Source organism: Salminus brasiliensis, chromosome 20 (assembly GCF_030463535.1).
Source record: "Salminus brasiliensis chromosome 20, fSalBra1.hap2, whole genome shotgun sequence".
Taxonomy (NCBI): domain Eukaryota; kingdom Metazoa; phylum Chordata; class Actinopteri; order Characiformes; family Bryconidae; genus Salminus; species Salminus brasiliensis.
The window spans coordinates 1941462-1951318 of record NC_132897.1 but is presented as its reverse complement, the minus strand read 5'-3'; the positions used below and the strand labels follow the sequence as shown (position 1 = coordinate 1951318).

At 38.7% G+C, this 9857-nt stretch overlaps 1 protein-coding gene across 1 annotated transcript in view; it reads left to right on the top strand.

Moving 5' to 3' along the window:
* dgcr8 (DGCR8 microprocessor complex subunit) overlaps positions 1-8969 on the top strand; it is a 94569-nt gene extending 85600 nt beyond the window's left edge. The window contains 10 exon segments of the mRNA XM_072665299.1: positions 382-579; positions 1021-1122; positions 1264-1335; positions 1338-1361; positions 2094-2176; positions 3154-3254; positions 3340-3446; positions 3736-3863; positions 4767-4880; positions 6456-8969. Of these exon segments, the coding sequence (XP_072521400.1) occupies positions 382-579; positions 1021-1122; positions 1264-1335; positions 1338-1361; positions 2094-2176; positions 3154-3254; positions 3340-3446; positions 3736-3863; positions 4767-4880; positions 6456-6539 (1013 nt within the window). The 3' untranslated portion in view covers positions 6540-8969.
* The last annotated feature ends 888 nt before the right edge of the window (positions 8970-9857 follow it).

Genomic DNA, 9857 nt, shown 5'->3' with positions numbered 1-9857 from the left:
TTAAAATAAACATTTTAGAGAGAAAACTAGACTGACAGTCCCCATTTACACTATATGGACAAAAGTATTGGGACACCTTCTCGTTATTATAACAACACATATGGTGTAACTTTTTTTTTTTTTTGCACCCGTCAAGCCCATGTCTGGCATTAGGCATGGTGCCGGTAGGGGTGCAGCTTGAAGTAGCTGAATGCATTCATTAGAAGTGGTGTCCACAAACATTTGGACATATAATGTTTAATTTTAGTTCTGCAGAATTTCTGCTGAACTCTTATTCTCTTTATTGAATGTAATATTCATATACAACGTCTGTGGATCTGAGCAGACCTTGACCACCTCCTCCTCCTCCTCCTCCTCCTCTTCTTCTTGAACCCCCTGCAGACATTGAGGAGTTTCGCAGCTACTTGGAGAAGTGCTTCGACTTTGAGCAAGTCACTGTGAAGAAGTTCCGGACCTGGGCGGAGCGACGGCAGTTCAACAGGGACATGAAGAGGAAGCAGGCGGAGTCCGAGAGGCCGATCCTTCCGGCCAATCAGAAGCTCATCACGCTGTCCGTGCAGGATGCTCCCACTAAGAAAGGTGAAGGGACGCTCACTGGGCGGTCACTATGGCGGTCATGTGGACTGATTATTGGGGATGGGTGTATTTGTAATTGCTGAGGCTTTCAGGAAGATACAGGTAGATACAGTTGACCTGCACCACATGGCAGCAACTTCAAGCACTGCTCGATATCTCCAAGCACCAATCAGCAAGCTGATTTGATTATTTTATTATATATAACTTTTGTGTGTAAAAATGTTGACATTGACTTAATCCTAGCTTTCTAGACTATCCAGTATAAACGTGAATCAGTCAGGATTATTATTATTTTATGCAGCATTTAGGCTTTGCTGATGCATTGAGAGGCTACATTTGATTGTATCTTCCAAATAAATAAATAAATCAACTAATTAAATAGGTGTTATTTGCAATGCCGATATGGAGTTTATTGATGTTTTGTCATGTGATCTCTTTTTTTAGAGTTTGTCATCAACCCTAATGGAAAATCCGAAGTTTGCATTCTTCACGAATATATGCAACGTGTGCTCAAGGTCCGACCAGTTTACAACTTTTTTGAATGTGGTGAGTTCCCAATCTGTGCAGCTGTTTTCTTAGTATTTCACTGAAGACTTTATTACAGCAAGTGCAGTGTGGCTTAATGTCTGTGTCTGGTTTGATGTATAATAATAATAATAATAAATAATTATTTTTTTATGCCCCCAGAAAACCCAAGTGAACCCTTTGGAGCCTCTGTCATAATAGACGGAGTCACATATGGCACAGGAACTGCAAGTAGTAAAAACTCGCCAAGAATAAAGCTGGTACTTCTGATTTTTATTTTTATTGATGCCTTGATTGGGGTCAGATGTGACTTAATTCTTGTGCTTTATGTGTTGTTTGTGTCTGTAGTTTGTAACGGCTTAGACAGACAGTTCTAATTGGACTTCAGCTTTGCTTGGTTGGTTTGGGCTGTTTAGATATAGACCCAAAAGTGTGGTACTGAGTGTCTCTCCAAATCTGGTTCTGCCAGTTAACCCACCCGTTCATAGCTCCCCTAGCACTAGATATTATTATTATTATTACTATCCTCATTATTATTGTATTTATTCATTCATTTATTTATGCTGGGCTCAGAGGGGAGTGTCAGGTCCCCAGCTCCACCATGCCAGCTAACAGTGGCCTGTGCCGGCCAACTCTGCTTTAATTGTGCTCTCTCTCGCTCCGGCTGATGATGGCAGAGCGGCATGGCTTGGAATTCATTCTTGTGACCCCTGGGCTGTAGTGGCAGTACATTGGACCTCTCTACAGGGCATGTTTACATCAGCATCCAGAGAGAAGATAGAATGAAATGGTTGATTTTCCCAAACATGAATTTAACCGTTTTTTTATGTAGACGCTTGGTCGGTAACGATGTTGCTGTCGGGTCGGGTTGAGATGGGTTGAGATGGGTTGGGTTGGGTAGGTGTGGGTTGTCTTATTTTTCATGTCTTATTTTTCATAAGACATGTATTTTTCATACATGCCTATCTTACTGGTATTTTTCTGTTGACCAGCTCGAGCAACACTGGAGATCCTCATCCCTGACTTTGTGAAGCAGACGTCTGAGGAGAAGCCAGTAGAAGGAGACGAACTGGAGGTACGACATCACTTCACAGGGCTTATATTTATAATTGAGGTTTATGTATCTCAATGGACGTCTATGTAAAACTAGTCATTTTGGAGCATTTCTATTGGTCAGTTTTTGTTTTTTTTATTATTATTAAATTCTGATACGCTATCCTCAACAATGGCCAGATTTACATTCTGGAGAAAGTGAAAAGCTGGAGATCTGAGGTTATTGCAGACAGCGATGCTGAGCCATATTTAAATGAGTACTTGCACTGTGTATTATTGTGTAAAGCCCTGTGCATGCCCTCATCTCAAAAATACAGTGCAGTTTAGTTTGAGGATTCTGTTGGACTACCGTGACTAGAGATGCACCGATCCGATATTAGTATCGGATATTGGTCCCGATATTAACAAAATTAGCTGGATCGGGTATCTGAGAACTAGGTATCTGGGTACAAGTTACTTATTTATTTTTAGGTTTAGCTGCTAGATTTTATTTTGAGTTATGCTAATTTGAATGCTGTGTCAAGGTCCTGCACCATTGTTAATTTTAGTGACAAATAAATAGCAGTTTAGTACATTATATCTGGGTTAATTAGTATTTTTTATTTTACAAAGTTAGTAAAGTAATGTTTAAGTCCGTCCTGATTCCTTGAGTCTCTCCCACATGGTGAGGTATACGGTTTATTAATGTAACAATGGTATTGGACTGGTATCGGGTATCGGACGATATGCAAAGTTTATGCATCTGTATCGGTATCAGAACTGGAAAAAAAAGGATCGGTGCATCCCTCACCGTGATCATGATCTCCAGGGTTTTATGCTTTTAAGCATATTGAGGGGAAAATTACACCATATCCACTGTCTGTAGGTAATTAGCTTTTAAATACGTCTGCTTTTATTTATTTATTTATTTTATTTATTTATTTTAAACCACCATCATGCAGATTTATATTCTATATTCTTGTTCTGAATTAATCAGTTCTCTCCCCCCCCCCCCCCCAGTATTTTAACCATATCAGTATTGAAGATTCGAGGGTGTACGAGCTGACCAACAAAGCAGGCTTACTTTCACCTTACCAGATCCTTCATGAGTGCCTTAAGAGGTAAGCTGATTACGGATGTGTAATGGCACTACTTGTTACTACTTATTTAGCACACCAAGCTAATTATCTGAACGGTTGTCTGCAGAAACCATGGGATGGGTGACACCAGCATCAAGTTTGAGGTGATCCCAGGGAAAAACCAGAAGAGTGAATATGTAATGACATGTGGGAAACACAGTGTACGTGGGTGGTGTAAGTATCAGTGCTCAACCATCGGTCTTAACAGTTTAGGGACAGTTGGAAGCTCCTAAAATTGCCGAATCCAGATTGAATTATATATGCATGACCTGTTTATTTGGTTGTTTGCTTGCTGAAGTCTTATACTATAAGTATAAGTAATATTTAAAATATAATAAAATATATAAACACTTTTTTTATATATATGTAAATAAATAAATAAATAAAAATGCATATATTATATGTATGTATAAATGTATAATATAAATTTTTTTAATTTATTTTTTTCTTTTCTGTTTTAAAGGTAAGAACAAGAGAGTGGGCAAACAGCTGGCCTCTCAGAAGATCCTCCAGATGCTGCACCCTCATGTGAAGAACTGGGGCTCTCTTCTGCGCATGTACGGCAGGGAGAGCAATAAGATGGTGAAAAAGGTACAAAATAAATAAATTACGAACTAAATCCACCCACCTTATTTGGCCACGCCCACTTTCACAAGTTTTCATGATCCTAAAGTAGCCAGTTAGGATGTAGCCTTGCATACCTTTCCAGGTGTTGTGGAGCACCATATCCAAAGACGTGAAATTTAATACATGCACCCAAACGTCCACATGTCTGCTCTTACCAATCTGTGGTACGAAGCGCCAACGAAGCGGCCGTGTCTTGTGAGGCTAGACGTTAACCTATGCGCTAACCCACCGAAGATCCTCACGAGAATCTGACGTGCCTGCTTTATCGGAGCTTCCTGACCGAGACGTTTCTCCGTGTTGGTTTCTCCTCCACAAAACAGTAGGACGTACGGACGTTTGGGTGGATGTTGTAGATTTGGCAGCTTCGACCACAGATGCTGGTTCCCATCTTTGAGAAAAAGATACACGGTGCTCCAAAACACAGATCAGTTACTGTGACTCCATTTAACTGAGCACATTACATTATTCACTGTGTGTTTATCATACCTGTGGTTAGAATCTGGATCAGTTGCACTGGACGTTCTACACAAAATAAACTATTTTTTAATAAAAAAAAGGGAAATAAGGCAAGTCCATGTTATGAGCGAGAGATCGATCTACACCCAAGCAGCCTATTTGTCATTATACTTTTTATTTATTGAATAAAGTGTAACATTATTTATATAAATAAATATATATATTTTATTATATTATTATTATTATTAGTAGTATGTAATATAATTTTATTATAATTAAAAATAATTAATAATACAAAGAATTTATTATTCTTATTATTATTAATAAATACACACACACACAATTTATGTGCATGTTCACATACGTTATCTTGGCTGATTGCCGTTTTCCATCCGTTTTCTCCTCCTTTAGGAAAACTCAGATAAGAGTGTGATTGAACTTCAGCAGTATGCCAAAAAGAACAAGCCAAACCTCCACATTCTGAACAAACTTCAGGAGGAGATGAGGAAACTGGCTAAAGAAAGGGTAAGTCTGTTTGCACACTAATGATCAAATGTATGTCCGCTCCTTAATCCAGTCAAATTTGGCTTCTCCAACAACAGCTTTAAACCCTGCCCTCACTTAAATACCCCATGTATATATATCTGCACCATGGTATTCTGCACCACTTGCTCTACATAATCCATGGAGATCTGTGTTTGGGAGAATCTTACTGAAGATGCTATTTATGATTTTGCTCAAAAATAATTGTACTTTAGTTTTGTTTAAGCAGCACCTTTGTTTATTTTGTGTAACACTTCCAGAACTACAGCGAATCTGTTGATTGTTGCTGCTTACAGGGTTCATACAGGTCCTGGAAAACCTGGAAAATAAATGTGCCAAAATCCAGTACTGAATAATCCTCGAAAAATAACAATTGAAAAAAGTACTTAATACTCAGTCATGGAAAATATTGTAATGAGCTCCTGTTGTCATTTTATGTAATATAAAACCCAAACATTTACAGTAGCATAATTTTTCACATCACCAATCGCTGCCTGTATTTCCTATGACCATGCACAGTTTGGGCTGTGGTATCATGACCGTGCATGATGTTAACTAGGTAGCCTGGACAGTCTTTCAGCTACTAGCGTGGGCCAAACATAGCCGTAAACAAATTACTGAATTTCTGGTGTGGAAATTCCTAGAGGGGGCCATAGTACCACACCCCCCCCCCCCGCCCAATCCTCTGCCTTCAAAAAAAGAGGACCTGTGTCTGTGGTTGAAGCGCCAAATCAAAAACCTCAACCCAAACATCCACACGTCTGCTCTCTGTATTTTGTGGAGGAGAAACCAACACCAGAACATAAGAAGGTTCTTGCTTGGGAGATTAGCGCTTTGGCTAAAGTCTTACCTGGCAGTCTCACAAGCACCTGAAGCGTCAAGAGCTTCACCAGAGCTTCATAAGAGTTTTCCCCGCCCCTCCGCCCTGTGGGACAGTTACCAAATGTTTCCCAGTCGTTTCTGAATTAGGAATAAACGCTGATTAATAAACCCATGGTTGAAGAGGTTAAGTCCACTTGCATTGTCTGGGGGGGGGGGAGGTTTGGCACTGGACCATTATCCATAATGACTGCTTCAGAAAAAACCCACAAACAAAACAACATATAGTGTATGTACGTGTAATTATTTTATTAAAAATATTAAAAATATAATGGCAAATAAATATATTCTGTGTATTTTTATATAATAAATAAGTAGACAAATGTGTGTGTGTGTGTGTGTGTGTGTGTGTATATATATATATATATATATATATATATATATATATATATATATATATATATATATATATATTTTTTTTTTTTTTTTTTTAATTTTTTTTGCAGTTTTTTATATATATTACATATATATATATATATATATATATATATATATATATATATATATATATATATATATATTATTATTTTATTTTTTTGCAGTTTTTTATATATATATATATATATATATATATATATATATATATATATATATAAAATATTTAATTTTTTTCTTTTTAAATGTAGGTGTGTCTGTAGGTATGCAGTCACAGGTGTGTTATTGTGTGTTTTTAAACAGGAGGAAACCCGGAAGAAACCCAAAATGACTGTGGTGGAGTCTGCACAGCCAGGTAGCGAGCCCCTGTGCACGGTAGACGTCTAGCAAACCTTCATCGGCCCGCTGACTCGAGGAGGAGTGTGGAGAAAAGGAGGGGGGGAAAAAAAGCACTGACCGGTTGTTGCAGTTCGTACAGAAGGTGGTCATAATAACTGAATTATGCATTTTAGCGCAAAACGGCAATACTACTTACGTTTTATCGCAGACACAGTCAGTGGAAGATGATCAGTTCAATTTAGTTTAATAATCTGAGAATCTGAGTCAATTCGGTTCTTTTCTTTCGGTCAGAAGATCAATGCACTTAGAGAGCTGCCAGCTGCGCTCTGTACACGCGAGCGACAAAACCAACACACAGCAGCGGGGGGTGAGTGGGGGGAAACGGGCCGACCAAAGCAATTCAGAGCAGATATTCAGATGTTGTGTCCAAGTGAGTGTTTTGCATTGTGTTTTTAAGCGCTGTGGCTTTTAGATGATCTTGATTAATAAAGGATTCCTTATTGGAGCTTTTTTTTTTTTTTTTTTTTTTTGTTTTCCCCTTAGAAATTCAAACAATCGATATAAACGACAGCAAATAATCACTTCAGCCTCGTTAAACCGAACAAATGGCTTAATCTGTGATCCGGACGAAGCCTGTGTGTGCACTACCTGAGACGCTCCTTTTAAATGAAGCTGTTACACCCCTGTGTGGTACGACAGCAGTCGGCTCTGTGGAGTCCAGCTTTCGTGACGTGGTTCTTGGCCATGACTGTACATAAAACTATTGGACTGGACAATCGGGCATTGAAGGACTGCGCAGCTGTTGGTTCTTTTTTTCGTAAGTTTTCCGTGGCCGGCTGCAGTGTCGATTTGCACGTTTATAATCGCTATACTATCTAACACTGTCTATTTCTGAAGCCTGAGCTGAGACGTGAGCAGCACAATGGTTTCTTTTATGCTCTGGTGTTTCCCTGTTCTGAAATGCAGACGTTTTCAGTGGGAACGAAATTAAATCAAAGTACCAGATTATTATTATTATTATTATTATTATTATTATTATTATTATAATAATATTTTCTGATTTGCCTTTAGTTTTTCTTTCTCTTTTGGAAATGCAGGATCATACATATCAGTGGGCATGCAAGTAAATCTGCTGCTCAGCCAAGCTAGTGTCTTGCTTTCCGTTAGCACTGCAGAAGAATCGCAAGCACAAGGGCTTGGAGTACTGTAGTTTTTAGCGGAGGACGTGTGGAGGAGTCCCGTTTCTTCTTCATCTGTTGAATCTTTGCGTTTCTTGTAGTTCTGGAGAGATGCATATTGTATTTAGTACTTTTAGTCCATAAGTGTGTCCTGATGCTCTTCTTCTATAGGAAAATAAATGGATTTTTAATGTTGCCTTAGTTTACTCCTTGCATTATAGGCAAAAAAAAAAAAGAAGAAAAAGGCAAAGCCAAGCCTGTTCACTTGAGTCTGCAGTTGTGAAGCTACCTGGTAACGTGTTTGCTGTGGAGTGAGAACGTACTGTTATAATCTCTTGGTATTTTGGAGAAAATACCTCTAGCATGAGCTTTCTTTTAATTTATTTTATTTTTATTTTTTTATATTTTGTATTATTATTATTATTATTATTATTATTATAATAATCTGAGTTGTCTTGTCTGATCAGATCCGATCAAATATGGCGTGTGTGTGTGTACCTTTTTGCCATCATGGTGACGGCTGACTGTGTGTGTTGAGTTTACCTTGAGTGTAATAGTGAACACCATTCAAAACCGCAATCCACGGAGATAAACGACGCAAGCGAAAGGTACTTCATACCTCGAACAAAAATCCAGTTGTGATGAGACCCAATAGCTTAAACAGTCTGAACCAAAGCTTTGTCTTATGCATTTTTATAGAATTACTGTAGGTTGCTGCATAGAATATTTATGGAAATGTGTACGTAGACGTGGGGCAACAGAAGAGGTGGGGGGGAAAAATATAATAATGCAATAACTGCTGGAACAAAACTAAAGTATGGCACTGCTGGGGCTGGGTATGGGAATTCAGTGCTGTTTACGGTACCAACCAAGTGACTTCAGTATTCAACACTTCCATGGCTTTTAATACACGCAGGCAGTAAGCCAATACGTATGCTTGATTCTGAAAGAAGCCTGCTGATTGGCTGGCTAGGCTGCAGGCCGTATCGTCGTGGCTGTGCTAAAAGTATGGCGAAAAACCTAAACCTTTTCTATTGGTCTATTCATTATGAAATTCCTATACGATATAAAGAACTGCAGCCAGATTCACATGATAAAAAAGTGATAATCAGCAAAAAGGACAAAAGGGCTGCAATGTCCACACTTCTTGATTAGTGTCCAATCTGCAGTTGTTAGTAAATTCACCCAATTCCAGCACCTCCCACTCCTTAGGTCTTGGGTATTAGCCAATACCAAGTCTATATTTCTTATATAAAAAAATCTATATATAAATAAAACTAATTATAAATATAAAAAATATTCTTTTAAAATTCTTTTAATTTTAAACTGAAGAAGCTGCTTCAGGACAGACACGCCCCCTCTGACGTGTGTGCCGCCAGCCACACCTCTTTTTCAAACTGCCGCCTATACAACGTCACCAGGCAAGCAACCATTCGAACCAGTGACCCTCTGAACTACCCGTGGCCCTGGTACGACAGATCTGTCTCTACTGAGACCGGCTCAAGTCGCAGAGGCTGCTGATTGGCTGCCTACGTCATGCATATGCAGGCCAGTCTGCAATCTGTGGTGGTCAGTAAATACGGACCGGATTCATTAAATCAGACTCCAGATGCAGGTTGTTAACATCAGTGCTTTTTGATTGGTCTGTAGTCTGTAGTGGTCAGTAAATACACCCACTTTCAGCACTGCTGGCTGGTTTCAGGATTAAGCCACACCCCTTTTGTTGGGGAATCTGTGCTGTAGTCAGAGGTGGCCTGATGCTCAAGATTTTAATTATTCAATTTCGATATAAATGATCGATTAATAATTATCAATCTTTAAACAGAGCTGTTTTTAATGAAAATGCTTCACTGTATTTCTTCTGTTATAAATGATCAATCGTTTTAAAAACCAGCTGCTTTTAATGGAAGTGCTTTATTTAAGAGGCCGTTTCCGGTTCGGACCAAAACCTTTTTTTTTTTTTTTCCTTCCAGCGTTTTCTACTGATTAGTGACCGATCTGTAGTGCTCAGTCAATACAACCACTTCTAGGACCTCACACTTATTTCTGCTTTAAGCCATACCCCCTTTTTAATTTAGAAGCAAATGTAAAAAGTGTGATTAATTGAGGAATCAGTGTGGAAGTCCGGCTAGTGATGTAGAGGTGACCTGACCCCACTGTATGATGAGTATTAGCTGATCCAGATCTG